Source organism: Lates calcarifer, linkage group LG7_2, assembly GCF_001640805.2.
Source record: "Lates calcarifer isolate ASB-BC8 linkage group LG7_2, TLL_Latcal_v3, whole genome shotgun sequence".
NCBI classification, from domain to species: domain Eukaryota; kingdom Metazoa; phylum Chordata; class Actinopteri; family Centropomidae; genus Lates; species Lates calcarifer.
Genome location: NC_066854.1, coordinates 13692928 through 13713953, shown reverse-complemented (window position 1 = coordinate 13713953; position 21026 = coordinate 13692928). Strand labels below are relative to the sequence as shown.

General features: G+C 40.5%; 2 protein-coding genes across 3 annotated transcripts in view; one reads left to right on the top strand and one right to left on the bottom strand.

The window, feature by feature from the left end:
* The window catches only part of LOC108902588 (double-stranded RNA-specific editase 1-like), a 59227-nt gene extending 45355 nt beyond the window's left edge, over positions 1 to 13872 (top strand). The window contains 9 exon segments of the mRNA XM_018704514.2: positions 1426 to 2051; positions 2053 to 2361; positions 4367 to 4481; positions 5885 to 6053; positions 6639 to 6793; positions 7253 to 7421; positions 9395 to 9576; positions 10060 to 10238; positions 11099 to 13872. Coding sequence (XP_018560030.2) covers positions 1426 to 2051; positions 2053 to 2361; positions 4367 to 4481; positions 5885 to 6053; positions 6639 to 6793; positions 7253 to 7421; positions 9395 to 9576; positions 10060 to 10238; positions 11099 to 11275 — 2081 coding nt within the window. The 3' untranslated portion in view covers positions 11276 to 13872.
* prkx (protein kinase X-linked) overlaps positions 1 to 21026 on the bottom strand; it is a 268673-nt gene that overhangs the window by 62344 nt on the left and 185303 nt on the right. The window lies entirely within an intron of this gene.

Here is a 21026-nt window from a genome sequence, read left to right as displayed (position 1 = left end):
TCCCCTATCGAATCTTTTTAGGTAGTTTGTTTAGTGGTGAATACTGTTTTAATGTCACTCAGTTTACCTAAAGATTCTACTAAGCAAAAAAGCTTTCAGCACATATTTAGTCTCTGCTCTGTGACATTCATTAACCCTGTCCTGAGGGACAACAGTGTTGGGGGTTGTGCTGCAGCTGTAGAGGCTGTACAAGCTAAAGTAAAAGCAACACAGTTTAAATATTAGTCTCAATAATCATCATGCAATAATGCAAGCAAATCCCAGATTTTTCTGCATGTATTGTAGGCAAACTTACACTGCTACAGGTGACAGAATCTGACGGGTCACAGAAAGCAGTGTAACACTGGTGGCTGAGGTCAAATTTGCATCCATCTACTTACTTTAACATGATGGATAGCAAATAAATAGAAATATTTAGGCAAGGACTTTTTCTCCTTACTAGAGACCTAAGAGACTATCAAAGAGGGCTTGTGAATGAAAGATTCAATATGGGATTTGTTAGCCACGGACATTCAGTCTTTTACCAGCTTTGCCAGATACAAAATGGAACCAGCTGTCACGACCCATTCCTGCAGTTGGCACCTAAGTTACTGAAAACTCTCTACTGTAATGCCTGAACTATGGGTGACTGTTTTAAGCACATACAGTATTTAACGTTTTAACATTTTGTATTTATACTCAGTATTATTGTTATGCACAGTAGCTGCTGGTCTTCTGTCTGAAGTAACCATGTTTAACTAGAAAGCCAAAAGCTAATAATTTCTCTGGTATTTTCCTTTAGGCTCAGAATTATTTTGGGCAAAGTTGCCACCTTATTTGCACCCCCATCTTTCCCCACATCCCATCTAAACCTGCATTTTATAGGATTGCTTTCTGTCCTGAGCACCGTAAGGAGTAACCTATCGAGCTTTTGCTGGAGGATGTTATAAATGAAAATTTACATTAAGTTCCATCAGCTTTGTTAACAGGGCCTGGTGATATGTGTTCCCAAAACACAGAGGATCTTCCAGAGAAAGATTGAAAGAACTCATAACTTGTCTGTAATTTGTAATTTGGATGTGAAAATTTTGCTTTTCATGCTAGTTAAAACTTAGTCATTATTTCTTTGGTAAAGGACAATTTTCACTGCATAAATGTAATTCCATCTAAAATTTTAGCCATGTACTTGTATTAGTTGTGATTGTGTGTTAGTTAACATTTTTTTATTTTCATAAATGAATAATATTAATCTGCTCAGAGGACACCTGAATGAACATGATTTACTGACTTACTGTATTTTTCTAATGTTGCTGCATATTCTAAGTATTAGTTAAGGAACACACATCACTTGTTCAGTTGCAAAGAGAGATAAAGGAATCTCTAAATTTTACATTTACAAGATCCTGCAACGAAGGCATTGTAAGTTACTCTTTCTGGGCACCGCAGGTTCATGCAGCACAGATGTTAAGGAAAATCGGAACTTGGACAACCTCTTCTCCAAAGAGGGTGTTGCAGCTGAGGCTGCTCAGCTCCCCAATGGGAGTGCTGGGGGTGGGAGGAAACGTCCCTTAGAGGATGGCAATAATGGGCATACACATTCCAAGTACAGGCCCAAGAAGCGTAAGAAAGTCCCTGGGCCCATTCTGCCCAAGAATGCCCTCATGCAGCTGAATGAGATCAAGCCAGGGCTGCAGTACAAACTGCTCTCTCAGACGGGGCCAGTCCATGCTCCTGTCTTTGTGATGACTGTGGAGGTCAACGGGCAGCTCTTCGAGGGTTCAGGTCCTACCAAGAAGAAGGCCAAACTGAATGCAGCAGAGAAGGCCCTGCGCTCCTTCGTCCAGTTTCCCAATGCATCAGAAGCCCACATGGCCATGGGCAGGACTCTGTCTGTTCACACGGACTTCACCTCAGACCAAGCTGACTTTCCAGACATGCTCTTTAATGCATTTGAGACATCCACCCCTATAGATGACTCCTTTTACCTTGCTGCCAACAGGAACGGTTCCCTCAGCTCACTTCGGAATCGACTATCCATTGCTACCCTCCCCAGTCCCAAACCTGGTCCAAGCTCCATTACTTCCTGCCCCCTCGAAATTCATCTCACCTACAAATGGCAAGAACCCTGTAATGATCCTGAATGAGTTGCGGCCGGGTCTCAAGTATGACTTTGTGTCAGAGAGTGGGGAAAGCCATGCCAAGAACTTCATCATGTCAGTGACAGTAGACGCTCAGAACTTCCAGGGTTCAGGGCGGAACAAGAAGCTGGCCAAGGCACGGGCTGCCCAAGCTGCTCTGTCTGCTCTGTTTAACATGCAGCTAGATCATGCTCCATCACGACAACCTATACCCAGAGAGGGGCTGCAGCTGCACCTGCCACAGGTAGGCATGGAAGAATTGTAGTGTAAAAAGATGTGGTCAAAGTAAGGAAAGCATGCATGTTATTGATAGTATTGCAGGAGTGTTGCTCAAATGGGACATCCAATGATGAACAGCACCAGCAACTATGTTCCTTTCAATTGTTCTGTGCTGCTCACACTCATTCTCTCTACTCTGTATCCCCTGGGTTCTACAAGTTGAAAATATAGTTCTGATCCTTTTATCTGCTATATGAGTTGTAAATTGGAACTCATGAATATCATTGTTGTCAAACTCACAGTGATGGTAAATGGTAAATGGACTGTACTTATATAGCGCTTTTCTAGTCATATCGACCACTCAAAGCGCTTTACACTACATCACATTCACACACACATTCACATAGTACTTATTATATATACAGTGCTCTTTAACACATTCCACACTCACACACACACAATGCAGACACGCATCAGGGGTGATCTGAAGGCACATTACTAATGCTACCTAGCAGATGGGCCAAAGCTTAAACCACAATGCTGACTTCCTACATATAGTGAATGGTAAATGGACTGCAATTATATAGCACTTTTCTAGTCATGTCGACCACTCTAAGTGCTTTACACTACAGGTCACATTCAGCCATTCACACAGCATGTGCTATATACAAAGTGCTGTAACACACACACATACAGACACACACACACACACACACACACACACACACACACACACACACACACTGATTGATTCAGGTTCAGTATCTTGCCCAAGGATACATCAGCACATGGACTGGAGGAGCTGGGGATTGAACCACTAACCTTCTTATTAGTGGGCGACCTGCTCTGATTGGGATTGATTGAGAGGAGAGACATGGAGGAGATAGGAGAAAGAAGGGGAGAGGAAGAAAGGGGGAGAGAGTGGAAGGAGAGACCAGGAACAACTCTATATATTATTGAAGATGATAATAGGACTACCTATTGGTGTAATGGTGTTATTAGTAATAACAGCAGCAATGATAACAGCACCAATTAATGATAATACTAACAATAATTAAATGAATGGTGATGATGATGAAGATAGTAGTGGCAGATCTGGATCCTGCTGCTTTGGAGTCAGAGTCTGCTGCAGAATGAGGGAAACAGGGAAGAGAAGCACAAACTACAGGAGAGAGAGGACACCAACTTAATATAAACAGGACATAAATGTATGTATAAATGTGTGGCGAGAGAGAGAGAAAGAGAGAGAGTAGAAGTGCTCAGCGCATCGTGGGAGTCAAAAAACATTACCCAGCCCTAGTCCTATTTAATTACAGCTTGAGATAACACAAAAGCAAAGGTGAGCTCTGACAAAACTATCACAACATGATAGGGTATGAGAAGGGCATGAATGTCCTCAGATATCAGGATCTGCTGTCATTATGTATTTATTTAATTTTTTTGAGAAAAGCCCCAGCTGAAAGCAGCAGTTTGTTTGATCAGATCTACAAATGTCAGCGCTCATGACCAAAGTCTGATTGAGGATGGAGACTGCTTCAGGAGAGACAAGTTCAATACACTGAGATCTATTTACACATAAACTAATCCCTGCCTGTAATCCCTGCACACTGATAACAAAGCTGCTATCTTAATTACCATCACCCCCTGAGTGCTATTCAGACACTGCTGTTCATTATAAAAGGCTTTCCAAGTCTCTCTGCTTTACTCCCGGAGCAGTGTGTGAAGCAGAGGATTTGACTGTTTTAAGCTGCCTGTCAATCACACCAGTGCAGCATTCATAATTGAAATATTCAGTAATAGCAAAGACATGAGGGAGAGAGACACAGGTAATAGGTTCAGTGCAGATAAGCAGAGCATTCAGTAATTTTTTATCACACTTTGGCATAGTTATCTCTTGCTGTCTGGTAATTCATATGACATAAATCTGGATAAAAAGACACACATTTTTAATGATCAACCTTAATTAAAAGTTTATATCGCTTCTGCTAATACCTCTTTTTGTCTCATGTTTGTTTGGGTCTCCATCTCAGGTCCTGGCAGACGCTGTCTCTCGTCTGGTCGTTGACAAGTTCAGCGAACTGACGGACAACTTCACATCTCCACGCGCTCGGCGGAAAGTCTTGGCTGGTGTCGTCATGACAACAGGTATTCTATATTTTCTCAGTTTTAGAAACAGTCACTTCAAAATATATATTCTACCCTTATCCAAGAAGAAGTGTTATGTCTGTTTGAAGCTGCAGCTCCACAGAGGACAGACAGTACCAAGTGGGACAGTGCAGCTCAGTATTTACAGTCAAGTGATTAAAGACATGTTTACTCTGACTTCTATACAAACTATGTTTCAGCTCTGTGTGTACCAGCAGGGACCAACTCCAGCTGTATTCTTCTTCTCTTGGGCTGTATTTTGTATGTAAAATAATAAAGCTAACCTGACTCTAACACAAGCTTCCCCTTCACACAGACTCTGTGTTCTCTGAGCTTAGTGCATTGAATCAAAGAAATATATGTGCTTTACTAAGCGTACATGCTGTGTGGTAGCTAATTGACATCACTGGTGTTTCAAAAACCTGTTGACTACAATGCAAAAATTGCAAATAGTAGCTAGATGTCTACAGAAACTCAAAGTGCATTCAGTATGATCATTTATTATTGTGTACATGTATTCAGAGGGAGGTAATAGCTGAAGTTGCTAATTTTGTAAGCTGTTCCTGTCTGAGAAATCTTTGTATTGTCAGAGAAAAGTAAAAGCATGGTTATATTTTGAAATGATGGGTATTTATTTTCAAAGTCAAACCACACCTCCAGGATAACCTCAGTTCCACTTCCTGTGTTCTCGGTGTATTTTACTACAGTGGGTTTCTTTCATCTCTCTGTGTGACACTAAGATAAATGCTGTGCTAAACAGGAAATCATCCAAGATAAAAAAAAAAAAAAAAAGACTGCTTTTTCGGGATATATAATATATAAATAACTACAGATCCCATGAGCCATAACCTGTATACATTTTATAAACAGTAGGGCTAGATTACTGACTAGGTATAGGGTCCTGAATGCCCCACGTTCTCTGTGTGCCAGTTGGTTTGTAGGGAAATTGACTGAGGAAAAATATGTTTGAGAAAATGAAACCACAGTATGAACTGAAATGATATGGGCTGTCACAGGGTTGCTGTACACACTGCTGCATTTGTGCTCCTCTGTTTAGACCCAGAACTGCCAAACCCATACAGGAGCATGCCACTGGATTATGAACAGGGCTCCCAGGGGAAGGCACCAAGACGCCTTAGAGGTGTTGGGGTGTTGAATTATGTTATAACGAGCAATGTTATTTTAATTGCCTTTAAAATATGTAAAAATGTGATTGAGTATGTTTTGTAATTCAAAAATGAATGCAGTTGTTAGAACAGCAGGAGGGTTCTGGGACTGGCTCCAGCCCCTTGTGAGCAAAATGAACTTTCCACCGATCTACAAAAATGTTTCATGCTTGCTTCACTGAGGTTTTAACTGAGCTAACCAGTCCCACTACTCATCCTTCATACTTTGTTGTCCAGGTACAGATGTGAAGGAGGCTGAGGTCATCTGTGTGTCTACGGGAACCAAGTGTATCAATGGTGAATACATGAGCGACAGAGGTTTGGCCCTCAACGACTGCCATGCTGAGATTGTTGCTCGAAGGTCACTCATCAGACACCTGTACTCCCAGCTGGAGCATTTCCTCAGGTGAGCCCCAGCACGACTCTACACCGCCTTTAACATGCATCCTGTAATCCCTACTGTACATTTCCATCCACAATGCACTTGCCAGGTCTTAAAGGTTGGCTACAGGTTCTTAAAATGTTTGAGAAAGGTTCCCTCAGGTTATGGAATGTTTATAAAGTACAGAATTTAGAGTTTTTTCTAAATTGGGAAACTGTGAGCTTTCAGCAAATTCAGAGAATTTAAGTTATTTTTGTGTAACATAGAACTTGATTCATGTGTTAAATTTATGTCATTTTATGTTGTTGTCATCTCATTCTTCTCCAAAGAAACATTAACAAATCAGGAGAGAGGAACAGTTACAGATCACAGAAGACTTAATTACAAGGTGAAGATTTGAAAAAGGTTTTGTCAGCTGTATGTCCAATCCTTAGAATACCACTGAAAAAGTCCTGAATAAACCTTTAATCTGTTGTCCACCACTGTGTCAGTCATCCTGATGCACAAGTTGAACAGATACCTGCCAACCAGTCAGAATCTTTTTGTAGTGCTCCGTATGGTACTTTGCAAGGTAACTTACCTATCATTTGTCTCCATTTGTGTCTTCAGTAACACAGAAGAGGAGCACCAGAAATCCATCTTCATCAGGTGTGATAACAGACAAGGCTTCAGACTGAAGGAGAATGTCCAGTTCCACTTGTACATCAGCACTTCTCCCTGTGGGGATGCCCGCATCTTCTCTCCTCATGAAGCTGGAGTGGAGGGTGAGTGGGTGAAGATTAACTTAGCTAAAGCCATAGAAATATATCAACATATATGGTTTGAATTGATTACGAAAAACACGACTATCACAAGCAAAATATGTAAACTCATTGTTCCATTTCTGTAATGCAGTTTTGTTCATGCATGCAAAGCAGATTTGTTATTGTTTTGAATGAATTTTAATAAATGATTATGAAAAATGATTTATTTGAAAAAGGGCTGCAGTTGAGGCAGTCCTCAAACCCCACACACATACAGTATTATTGGCTTATGAAGTGGACAGAAACATTTCTTCAATAATTCATCTTTTTCATTCTGAAGTCATTCAGAGCTCATTCATGTTGCTCCTAAACCAAACCAGTTTTGTAACTTCTGTCCCTGGTGCACTTTTACTGTACAGTTTATATCAACATGAGATCCTGTAGACTATCTGTCCTTTTATCCATTCATTCTTGCACCAGATCAGGGAGACAGACACCCGAACAGAAAGGCCCGTGGGCAGCTCCGCACTAAAATTGAGTCTGGTGAAGGAACCATCCCAGTGCGCTCCAGTAACACCATTCAGACATGGGACGGGGTTCTTCAGGGTGAGAGGCTGCTTACCATGTCCTGCAGTGACAAGATTGCCAGGTCTGTGTTCTGTTCATTCTCTACTCACACATATAGTTACAGATGGAAAACCACTTCTTCATTCAGTCAGAAGATACACATTAACATGCCTAACACACTTCATTAGTCATACATGGCAACATTTTTCAATACTGTTTTACTTTCAGTTAAATGACAGTAGGTACAGGACAGCACATCAGCATTATATTCATTGACAGCAGTGTTCTCTGAACAAAGCTTATGTAGCTGCAGACCAGGTCAAACTGTACAGACTTCCTGTCATTACAATGGTCAGACAGAAAACATAGTGGAACATTGAGCTGCACACAACACACACAAATGATGTCCCCAGTAATGTCTTGTAATGTGACTGATGACTACATACAACCAAACGATGATTAAAGAAAAAAAAAAAGGTTAGGAGTGAGCAGTGAGACGGACTAGGATTAGGCTTTAAGGATAATTCTTGACCATGATGACGGGCATTCGCCCAGAGAGGACTCAAATGATAACAGACTCCAACACAGGCCTTAAATCCATCTATAGGGTATAGAGGCCATCAGAGATGAAACTCTCCTTAGACTCTCTAGAGGAGTTCTAGCATCATACCAGTCCTTAACATTCTCAATGACTTGAAGCCTGTAGCATCATCAGCGGTGATGAAAACTCTGGATCCCTGCACCTGGGAGAAGCCTTGATGATGAAATGTTATATATTATCATACATAACTCTGTACATCAGCACTTACAAGATTAATTTTTGTTGATTTTTGTTATAAAGACGAATGTCAAAAGAAATATTAAAATCACCATAATGTAACATTTTCTGTTATTATGTCTCTTTGAGTTTAGTCAGATCCATCACATGGCCCCATAATGTAAGAATTTGTGGACTGGTGTGATAGATCTTTTTTTATTTTTTATTTTTAATTATATCTTCATCTCACCAAAACACACAGAGCAGTCACTCATGGCAGAGGTGTTGACATCGTCCAGACCTACAGATACTGTGTGTACAGTGGTTGACAATGATTGAGATTCAATACTGTTAAAGTCCTTTAAAATGAAATAAAGATAGATAAAGATAAAATAATCATAATAAGCCCCACACATGTAACATAGTATGAGCCTTCCTGGTGTTGGACAGTGACAGCTATGCACTGGCTGCTGTTTGGTGCTGTTGGTTTGAATTTCTCCAACAATTGATGATAATAACTATAGTTATAGTTTAAGTACAGTTTAAGTATAAATTAACCCCATCAGATTTACTTTTTGAATTTTACTGAGATAAAAATAAATGTACATTTTAGAGAGTGCTTTGGGAGCACATTAAAGGGTGGTGGTGTTAAAATCGACTCTTTTGGCTGCTCAGAAAATGGTGTTGAGGAGTTTGATTTATGTGTGTTGGCCAGTCATCTTGTGTCTGGGTCTAGTACTGTATATCCTACACTGGCTGAACATACGAAATGTGCCAGATAAATTTAGACTGAATAACATTGCATCCATTCAGGTGCATAGGTAATGTCTCATTAAGAGGGGCCATCTTTTGCTTAATACATGAGATCAAAGCTTTGTTTTTATATGGAAGTTTCACCAAGAGCACCTTTAAATGGTCTGTTAATAATGTGGCAGTGATGTATATTTTCTCTGCCAGTATATTAAACAAGTCTTAGAGACCCACTTGAGGTGTTGAAGGTTGTTTTCGAGCGGACCAGTAGGAATCCTGATGATTATGTGCATGTGAATTATCTCTGTGTGACTCTGTTTCTGTCTCTTCTGACAGCTGCTGCTCTCAGGTGTCATTAGGCTACTGGAGCTTTGATTAGGCTTCTTGATGAATCTCCAGGAGGCTGCTAACAGCTCAGGACTCCTCTGAGCTGGAATCAGATTTGTCTTTTCAGGAGAATTAGCTGGAACAATAATGTTGATTTTTGGTTTCTCTTTGTCTCTGGAGTTAAATGAATTGGAATGAAACCCTCACCTTGTCACCTTCAGGTGGAACGTGGTTGGTTTCCAGGGTTCTCTGATGAGCTACTTCACTGAGCCCATTTACTTCTCCAGCATCATCCTGGGCAGCTTGTACCATGCCGATCACCTCTCCAGAGCTATGTACCAGAGGATTACTGAGATCGAGGACCTGCCGCAGCCCTTCAGTCTGAACAGACCACTGCTCAGCGGTGAGAGGAACACTGCACTTTGACAGATGACTGTTTCCACTTATCTGTCACCTGTTTTCCACACCGACTGTACCTATGTTACATTTTCAAATATACCTGGGCATCTAGAAGTCAGAAGTCTGAAAAACAGGACTCTCACTGCTCATGGCATTTATGGAAGCTTTAGGGGTGTATTTCAGAGTAAGGAAATTGGCTATATTTCCCATCTTGTTTCATTGCATTCATGAAATCTCTAAACACAAACTGAAACTTGATTGTTCAAAATCATTAAAAACCAAGAGGGAAAATCATGAAGGGATTTGTGGAATTCAGCAAGAATGGCTCCAGTGTGATCTCAAAGTATCATATTTTAGCTATATACAAAACCCAAGTAAATTAGAATCTCATTCAGGAAGAGTAGTTTTCTCTGATTTATAAAAATGCATTCGAACCTTCTATTATCATCCTTTATGTCTGTTGTGATCATGTTTCCATTGTCTGCAGGAATAAGCAATGCTGAGGCTCGTCAGCCAGGAAAAGCACCAAACTTCAGTGTGAACTGGACAGTGGGAGATCAAGGGCTGGAGGTGATCAACGCCACCACAGGGAAGGATGATCTAGGTCGACCCTCCAGACTCTGTAAACACGCCCTCTACAGCCGCTGGATGCGCCTACACTGCAAGGTAACATCACTGCTGACACACTGTACACTTTAGAGTAGCTGACTGTACTGTCGAACATTACAGTTCAGTAGTAAGTCCAGTTTGAGCATCAGATCCAGATTGACAGACAGATACAATACAACATTGTTTAGTGAACAACAGAATTAGAAAAGGATCAGAGTTAGCAGGAGTGGAATCAGGAACATCATGTTGCATTGATCCAGGTTCACCTTCTGTGCTACGTGACCCTGTGTTGTTTGTGCTGGACACCTCTCTGTCAGGAGCCCTGCTGCTTTCATTATAGCTGTTGATGGTATTTTTCTGCATTTAGTTAAGCAGTACTAGTGTTGGTCTGACACAGCCTTAGCCCATGAGACACTAAAACCTTTCCTTAAATAGGCCTGATACTACCACCAGCAGTGTCACTTTTACTGTGAAGAAAAACAACGAGAAGAAGAAAAGACTGCTGTGATACAGTTTGATGAAACGTGTGTGTGGTATTTGTCAGCACAGTTTTTGCATTTAAGTACACAAATTTTTTATTTTATGTCTGCATTTCATCAACTAGTTGTGTACTGTGTAAGTTTCTTTCTTTTTATATTTACATGTTCCCCAGTTGTTAATATCTTTACAGGTGAATTGCATTTGTTGTGATTATATCTGTATTGTTAATTCTGATGTTTTTCCGTCACTGGACGACCCCACACCTCACTGTACAGTTTACAGGATTATCCACCTGACTTGCAGTAACAGTACAGTGTATTACATTACATTACTGTTCTTGTACAGTGTATATTCAGCACATGCAATGTTTCATTACTACACATTGTTGACAGTTTTATCATTGACAAACTGACCTCTCTCTCCCCCTGGCTCAGTAGCTCTCCTCCACCCTGCGGATCAGAACAGTGAGGCCCAGCAGCTACCATGAAGCCAAGCAGGCAGCAGTGGAGTATCACTCCGTCAAGCAGACCCTCTTCAGAGCCTTCCACAAAGCTGGACTGGGTGCCTGGGTGAAGAAACCAATAGAACAGGACCAGTTTGCCCTGACTACCTGAATCAGTACTGGCCTGGTGGTGGTGGAGGATACTGCTAGCTTTACTTTCTCCAGTCTGTTCCCTCTGGATTGTCATGGACTGGACTGTGTGTTCCTGGGAGAAAAGAGGCACTGAATCCAGATGTCAGAATCTATGGATTTAACATTCCACCTTACTTTTTATAGCCTCAAGCTACTCCCTCTCAACCAGCACTACAAATTGTATTTAAAAAAGATAATTATTCAGCCAGTTATGCAACTTTATAAAAGGGACAAATGTAAAAAGACGTTAATGGGAATGAAAACTACTAAACAGAACTGTTGTATAGTGTTCATTTTGCATGTACTCTATGATTAGACCAAATTCATAGGAAGTCTCTGGTGAAAGGTTTGTTATCCTGTTCAGTATTGTGATCTCAAATGATCAGTGTTGTGATAAGTTCTGAATGTCCTCCTGCAGGTTGTTAAACTGTGTTTTGTCCAATCTGTTGCATTTTCTTCACTGCAGATTTGAGGTCACAATGATACAATATATCGTTTCAATGTGTAATACACAGCCTCAGTGGGACATTTATCCACAGCCTGGCCTGCAGTACATGTAGTGCCACAAAGGCCATTTCAAAGGTTGGATTTAACGACACAACCTAAATTTGCTACTCATTTGCTACTGGAGCCAGAATGAACCTGGTCAAAGAAGAGGTAGCCTGAGTAGTAGCAGAGGTAGTGCAAGCAAGCAACCACACTCGCCCCAAGTGGCCGTTAGAGGAACTGTAACTTAATTCACAACAAGGCTGGTGTTTCTTTGTTTTTCAAATTGTCAACAAATCCCACAAAGACCCAAAGCTATGATGTGTGCAACACTTTCTGTCCCTCTGTCTGTGGCTCTCAGCCCCAAACCAAGTGTTTCTACTGGAGACATGAATCTTTAAAAACTGCTCACACACACGTAGTTTCCGTCTTTAAGTTTTTATCCAACAAACAGGAGGAAACAGTTCATCTGTTGGGGACTATTTTAAGCAGCAAACTGATCCACATGTGGTGCTGTAGTGACTATTTGGGACAGCAGTGTGTGCGACTGAGTCAAACTGAACTACAGTGTGTATTGATGGTGATGAAGGAACATGTCGCTCAGTGTAAGCAGTGTGGAACACTGGTGTGTTTTTAATAGTTTATGGAAACAGTAGAGCTCTGTGGCTTAGAGCAACAGGATATATCAGACTGTGATACACACTCAGGACATGTTATGATGTTATGGTCTATTTTCATTTTGGACTTGGAGACAGTGAAAGAGTTGTTGTTTCTGTAATGAACAGAGGATGAGGGGAATGATGAGGGAGATGCAGTCAGGCTGGCTGGAGAGAGGGAGACGGTGGAGACTAGCTGGTGGTTTGTAGGTGAGTGGCTGGGGCAGGAGATTGTGGAGACTGGCTGATAGTCACCGCTGGTTGGGATGATGTTGACAAAAAGAAAAACTAAAGATCACTAGTCACTCTTGGCCTCTCTGCACTGTGCAATAACAGCAATCTTGTATTCTCATTCCATGACAGACATGGTCTTAAAATCTTTTTTGAAGACCTGCTGTATGTTAAAACCTGTCTCCACCCTCCCTCCTTTAATCCTCACTGTCTTTGGTCATTTCTTTGACAGGTGGGACACTTGCATTTTCAGGAATCCTGGTGCAGATATTTGTCAGCATCAGTTTGAATTGCTGTGTTCACACCTTGAACATCTCTCCTGAAATATCCCTGTTGCACTAGCTTATTCTAACCACTCTTATGCAATGAAACAAACATTTCACAGCCTGTGAATCAGTGATAGTCTGTATGCAGTAACTACACTAGATCCAGATTCCAGAAGCCAGACCCTGTTGGTGTTGGTGTCAACACTCATTTTTAACTCAGTAGAAGCACACCAAAGATGATGTCAGCATTTTTCAAACCTTTGAAATTTCTTTCTTTTCTCTGTAGATGTTAGTACTGTAATCTGCCTCTACAAACCTTGTATCTCAAACCATTCAACTGTATGTTGGTGCTGATGTATGTGTGCACCAAACAAAACACAAGTCAAATCACCTGTGTTCTCTATAGCTCAGAAATGGTCTATATGTCATGTCCTGATATCATGTGTATTTAACATCAAATGTCATTGTTGTAAATATATTTTTGCCTGTAAATTCTAACTCAAATATCTCTTTAGTTTTCTAAAATCTTTATTTTGCCTCTTGACTTTAATCTTCAGGCTCATCTAACACAGGGCATATTTCAATTATTTATTTTTAACAACAGGCTGAGTTATTTTCTTTGCCCATTTTCAGTGTGTATACTTTTGTTTCTAATTTATTTGATGAAAACGTGTCCAAAGTTTGAGCATATGCAAACCTGTTCCTGTCTATGTTTCCACTGGATCTGCACATTTTTAAAAAAAAAGCTTTGTTGGTGGTTGGTGAACCTCTACAGTTCTAGATGGGTTCATGCACTTTGTTATTGATTTGCCCCATAAAATACAGCAAGACTACTGGGCTTAATGCATGAGCTCTGCCTGTAAAGCATGAAAAATATAAATAGGAAATATGTAGAGACTGAGTCAAGTCACTGATTTAATAAAATGCTACTGCAGTCATTATGTTCAGTTGTCTATGCTTTTTGAAATGGAGACACATTTCAACCACATCTCATGGTCTTCATCAGCTGATGGGATTAAGTCATAGTCACAGAGTTAACAACTCACTGCACTGATGTATGTATAACTGCATATACAGCAGTTCCTGGTGTCTTTTTCTTCTCTCTCTCCTCCAAACTCCTTTTACCCTATGTCTCTCCTCCAAACCCAACCTGTTGGGGCAGACCCAAGTGTCACAGGTACACATTTTTGAAACTGTCAACAGCCTGCGCCTCCACAAAATTGGTAGAATAGAATTCTATTCTATTCCTATCTAGGTGGGCTCCTGTGGGCCTTCAAGGTGGGACTGAGTCTTGAAACAGTAGAAGAGTATCGTCATGTACACACATCAGCCACAGATGTGCATCCAAGACACCCTTTGTCCAAATCAACTGATTTCCTGTTAGCTCCCCACACATATGAATGTTTACAGTTTAACCATACAGCTCTTCTAGACTTTTGTGGATTGTGTTTAACAAGCCAAGGCTAGTCAAGAAGAAGAGAGGAGAGTTAATCAGATGGAAACATTACTGTTCTCTATGGTTACTTGATGAGACCCACTGGTTTGGTGCGATGACTCGACACAGGAGCCGACCATCTACGCCTCCGGAGGTTTAGGAAGCTGGTCTCAGCTTAGCCTCAGTTGTTAGATGGTTTCATGTCCATAACGTTTTCATCTGAAGAGGTCAACACATATACAACATTGACCAACACGTGATAAGCACAACAAGCTGAAATGTGTTGGCACATCAGCCAATGATCAGACAAGACCAACTGGGCTTAGAAGTGGGGTTGAGAGGGTGGATTGGGATCAGAGGCTTGACGCACCAATGCACCAATGCACTGTGATCATCAGGGTGCTTGAGGGGTGCTAGTTCATCTTTAACAGGATCAGTCCATGAAGAAAAGCCTCAAAAAAGGACAACTGGTTCTACCACTCATCTTTCACTCCCACCAAGACCAAGAAGCCAGATGTGGCTGATGTGACAATTTCATTTCAGGATAATGTCTCTCTTACACTCTCAGGGTTCAGCTCCAACACACTGTGGCATGGTATGGTAAATATTCTTATATCATCTGACTTTGTCATGGATGTCTAATATTGTAATGTCACTGAGATTACACATGGATGTCACTGCTTTATCTTGAACTTTAGCAAGATGGTGGCATTTGCAAGCGGAGGCATCTTTACCACCAGTGGACAAGCATACTGAGTGGAAAGGTCAAACATACACATTTAAATGCAAATGCACAGATGGTCTGCCGCTATTCTACATATTATCTGATAAGATTCATTTCCATATTTGTTTAACCATGTAAATGTAAGGTATATTCATTCAGGTTGTAGAACTGTAGTTGCCTGAGTCTTACATTTGTGAAATGAAGTGTCTTTTAAACTGTTGTATTTACAAAATTAGAGTTATTATTGCATTGGCATGTTCTACTAATGATTGACATGACATGTATTTTTATTAGTTAAGATTACTTAAGTGTAAATGGTAATGACATATTTTGGTCTAGACCCAAGTAATGGACTGACCACACCACTGGTTTGACAGAAAAAAGCAACAAGAATGGGCTTAAAAATGACAACAACTACCCACGAAAAGATATCAGATTTTAATTAAACTTCATGAATCATGAATCATTCATTGTATCATTGGAAATGTTAATGGTTATGGGGCATACAGGTGATTCACCTGGTCAAGCATGTACCATGTCACGGCTGAGTCCTTACTGCAGGGGACGGGGACCAATTCAGCCTGGGCCCTTTTGCTGTGTGTTATCCTGGAAGATGGGAGATCAGTCTAAAAGCTGATGAGATGCTTTGGAGAATGGTGTGCAGTAATTAATGGTTTCCTTTAACATGCAAAACCACTGGTATGGTCTTTACTTAGAGGCAGAATGTATCCTAAAATACCACTGCCATTGAAAAGGTAAACTCATACAGTATCAGTGAGTAAACCCTAAAGCTGCAGCATCTAGAATGAATTGTAAACCTCACCTTACATTCTGTCTGACATTTTTTTTTTTACTGGATGGGCGATGACTGGTGTCACACATGTCACACAAACCTTCCTGTCTCCTCACGTGAGAGAGTCTCATTTTCCATAGCTCCAGAGAGGAAAGGTCATTGTCATTTAATAATGGATAGATGGGAACGAAGAGCCTGGCTACTCACTGTGTCCTCGAATACATCAACTCCACTGAGCAGAAAATTAAAATGGAAATTTAGGCCTTGAACAGAGTCGAGGGTCCCATTGACCTGTGCTGTATGATTTATGGTAGGTGATTACATCGATGTTACCTGGATGCTACCGAGCTTGTTCCATAATCCAACTCACAGCCATTCATTTCACTGAATACAGTGTTAGAATTACTTTCATCCACTTTTTTTTCTAAAATATTAGTCACTTACAGAAGAATAAAATTAATTATTCACCTGCATTCATTAAAAGTTGCAAGTGACTATTGTGTAATGAAACTGTATGATGGATATTATACAATTATTATTGATTGATTGATACACAGGATGAATATAGGGACATAAACTGATATTTGTACAACCTTTTTATCAGATTCCACACTTGATGTATCCATGATCCTGGTTCTGTTTTATATTTTATAATTATTATTATCATTGATTTCACTGGGGAGTTTATTTACTGAATAATGCCGTGATTCAATTGTAACATTCATTGGGAAAAACATTTTTGGAAGAAAACTGTGTCTCAGCTCTACCAAACTGTAGTCATTTCACATGGATGAGTGAATGTTGCTTTACACTGGGACTAAACATCAAAGTATGATGACACAATAAATGTACAGTGAGCTAAGTTCATTTCTCCCAGTTCACTAGTGTTGCACTGCTGGTCAGTGAGCCATTTCTGAAAGGAAAATACAAGATTTCAGGGTGTTTTCGTTTCTCTTTGTTGTTTGTTTATTACTACTCAGCACACAGCAGAGACTAAATATGACACCCAGGCCAACAGACATATCGACACACATATTACCTTGTGTCATTACTGGATACCCCCACTGGTGCAGCTGGAAAATGCAGACATATAGTATGAGCCTAATGATAGTGTCATTCATAAAGTTTGTTGCAAACAGAAAGATTGATGTTTGAAATGATTATCTGCTGAGGGAAAGATAAGGACTGGTTATAGGGTGGTGACTTAAACAGATCACTGGCCATGGCTCTGCCAGGACTGACACTAATGAGGCGTCTATCAGTGTTAATGAATCTAACCTGATTTCTGGTTACCACCACAGCAAATTTTATGCTTTAACTGTCACTGACTGCACACAGATAACTGCTGTCCATCTGTTCATGTGTGTGCTGTTGTCAACCAGGCTCTGGCTGTAGACAACTTTATCCATTCATTATCCTTAACAAATCACTTTAAGGAAGATTTCATGGAAGTACACTCATGCAAAATAAGCCACCGTTACACTGATGATAAAGACTGAAGACAAACTAATGTGTAACATAATGTAATAAAGTAATGAAGTTAGTGCAGATTTACATGTCAGAGAAAAAGCAAACTGTGTTTTTTTAGTGTACTGAGTATACTTTACTGTATGTACATTAGGTTCATGCAGAGGCTCATTAAGTGACTAATGGAGCTTGATTGGTGGGAAAACGAGCTGTGACAAATGAGGAGGTGTCCCAATGGATGGATAACTTGAACCACTGAGCCAGGGAGTTTGATGGAGGACAGGACACTTTGCTCCAAGACTGCTTCTTCAGCAGAAATATTCTGGAATCATTTCTCTCACCAATATCAAGTCAAACATCTGGTGATATTCTATGTTCTTCTTATCAACAAATCTCATGTGTAGAGCCAAACCAAGAGCGAATGTCTCCTCCTAACTTGTCTGTGTAAAACAGTTTGATCCTCTTCCTCTGAGCCACAGAGCTCTACTGTTTCCATAAACTAATAAAACACATCAGTGACTCACACTGTTTCACTGAGTGACATGTTCCCTCATCATCATCAATACACACTGTAGTTTAGTTTGACTCAGCTCCACACACACCATCCTGCTGTCCCAAATAATCACCACAGCTGACTCCCCTCTTCAGTTGCCACGGCAGCAGCACTTGTTGGAGCCTAGAAATATTTCAAATAAACAAACTGGATAACCAATAACAGTGATCAGACTTTGTTTTACTACCTCAAGTCCAGACTGTTTGTACCTCCTCAGGATGAGAGAGAGGAAGTGGGGGAGCTGAGCAAATCATTCACTGTGCACAGCTCTGCAATGAATAAAAATAATCAAAGTGTTTTTATTGATTTTTAGAATCATGTACCACAGGATTGTTTGTATAAAGGTATATAAAAGTGTTTAAGTGCTTAAGGGCAGAGGGGAGCATACCAGAGAACATAGGGACACTGGGCTAAATGCATAACATTCCATATGTACCCACACTGGAGTTTCATCATCATCTAACTGTGAGACCCAAAACAACAGCTTATGTATATTAGCAGCCCAATAATAGTGCATGTAATTTGGTAAGGCCAGGTCTCCTTCCTCTCTCTGTCTCTCCAGGAACTCGCTTCTTATCTGGGGCACTTTTTTTCCAAGGTGGATGTACATTTATTCAATTCTTTAAAAAAATATTTAAGAATGAAAATTGGTACTGTCTGGAACAAAAAGAGGAACCGTGGCATTATATTCATTACATTAATTTAGCCAAATTTATTCTCCCTGCTAATGATAGGGGGAGAGATGACCACCTTTCCATATCTAATTTGGCCTTATCCAATGTTACTTTCATGTTATGATTAAATAAGTCTTTTTACATTACATTAACACCTAAATAGGTAAATTTGTCCTTACATGTTGTGAAAGAATAGGCCTGGAATGATAATCTCCTCGCCTGGTTATTAACTGGGAAAAGAACACTTTTATCTAGGTTTATTTTATAACCAGACATCCTCCTGAAGTCTTTGAGAATACCAAGGGCCACTGGGATGCTCGTGACAGGATTCGATAGGAAAAGGAGGAGGTCATCAGCATATAGAGAAAGCCTATGGGTTTAGGTTTTGTGCCCCCCTGTGTATCCCCCCAAGTCCAGCAGTGTTCCTCAGCATTATTGCAAGGGGCTCAATGGTGATGTCGAAGAGCAAAGGTGACAAGGAGCATCCCTGTTTTGTTCCCCAAAACAAAGGGAAGGGTTCTGATATTATATTGTTATATTGTTTGTTCTTACCACAGCCTGGGGGCTCTCATAAATTATCTCAACCAACGAACGGAATTTAGGACCAAATCCGAATCTCTTGAGGGCTGTGAACAGATAGAAATACGCTATTCTATCAAAGGCTTTGTGGGCATCTAGGGAAATCGCAATCTTGGGCTCAGTGTTGTCCTCAGCAGTATACATCACATTGCATAGATGATGGAGATTACTGGAAAGTTGTCTACCAGCAACAAACCCTGTCTGATCAGGATGTATTATCTTACTTATAACAGGCTCAATCCTAGCCACCAATACTTTGGTCAATATCTTATAATCACAGCCAAGTAAACTCACTGGGTGATATGATTCACATTTAAGCAGATCCTTATTTTTCTTAAGGAGTACCACAGCTCTGCAATGAAATAAAATTTGAATCATCTGAAAAAGTAAAAAAAAAAAATACAAAATTAATATGTGGTGGTCAGTGCTTACTGTGGCAGCTGTAAATAAATCAATGTATGGGAAACACTGTAGGAAGAAAACAAGTGCTGGATATGCTAAATACAAGAACACATTTTCTTCTTCCTCACATTTGCTGAATTCATTACTATTCTGCAGGATGGATGGGAAGCTTGTTAGGCTGGATGTGGCCCCCAGGCCACAAGTTGCTGATCACTGACCTATAGATTTACACATTGACCTTCTCAACAGTATCATGCATGAAAGATTATGTATCCATAATTCAACCCAGATGATCATACTCATGAAATAAAAATGTCCACTGTAAGGGGTGTGAATGATTTTATGTAGAATATCACTATTAATACCATTCCCACTAGTTTTGACTTGTGGAATTTTCTTCTTAGCTGTCTGCCTCAGTGGTGGAGCTACAGCCTCAGCTCATGTCTGTCGTGGTTAAAATCTCACTTCTTTATCTAGACCTGGTTTTATATCTGCACTTTATGTAAAAAAAAAATGGAAACAGACATCAGCTCAAAGCAGTGACACAGGGCTGTGGCCTTAACATAAAGTACATAATTGCTAGGAAATCACTATCCAGGTAAAGAGGTTGAGGGGAAGAATTGGTTGAGGACAGGGTCTGTCTCTTGTTGCCTCCATCAAAGACTTAGCTGTGGAACATAATTTGCAGATAAATTGGGGAAGGTGGAGAAGTATGGAGAGCTGTTTTCACTAATCCCACTTCACCTTGAAGCTCTCCTTTCACTCACTTTAGCCACACTCTATCAGCTCAAATCCCACAGCTTGGAAATCAGCTTCTAAACTTTGCTCTTAATACTTGGACCAGTAAGGGAACGGAGCCAGAGATTCCTGCAGAAAAGAAAGGTGTGTGTGTGTGTGTGTGTTTGCAAGAGTCTGGCTGTTCCCCGGTGATGCAGAGAGGACAGGTAATCCACAGTGAGATTATCTGGCTCTCTCATGTTGCACAGGTGTCGGTGGCTGATATGACACAAAGAAATAGACCTCTAACAGCCCATGTGGAGATGGTGCTGAGGAAAGCTTTAGATCGCAGCAGATAAACAGCAGGTGACTGACGTTGAGTCAACAACAACAGTAGCGATGCAGCATTCACCAGATTTTACCCAGCTCCATCATTTTGACATTACACCTTCACTGTCACATTACACATTTACAGATGGAGAAGAATTAAAGCTGCTGAATGCAATGCTGGTCAGCCAAATGAGTTCATGTCTTTTCTCTTAGATTCTGAGAGTATCGTATGGATCAAGCAACAATCAGCTAATTTAGGTTGGGATTATGTATCATTAGTCACCACACGCAAGGAAGCCAGTGACACAAAAAAAATTTCCCTATACAGATTTTACGATGTGTTTGGTAGCTCCAGGTGGGTGGAGGTCTTCTGAGGGACTGATTTAAATATCTTATTAAGCTCATTATAGTATTATGA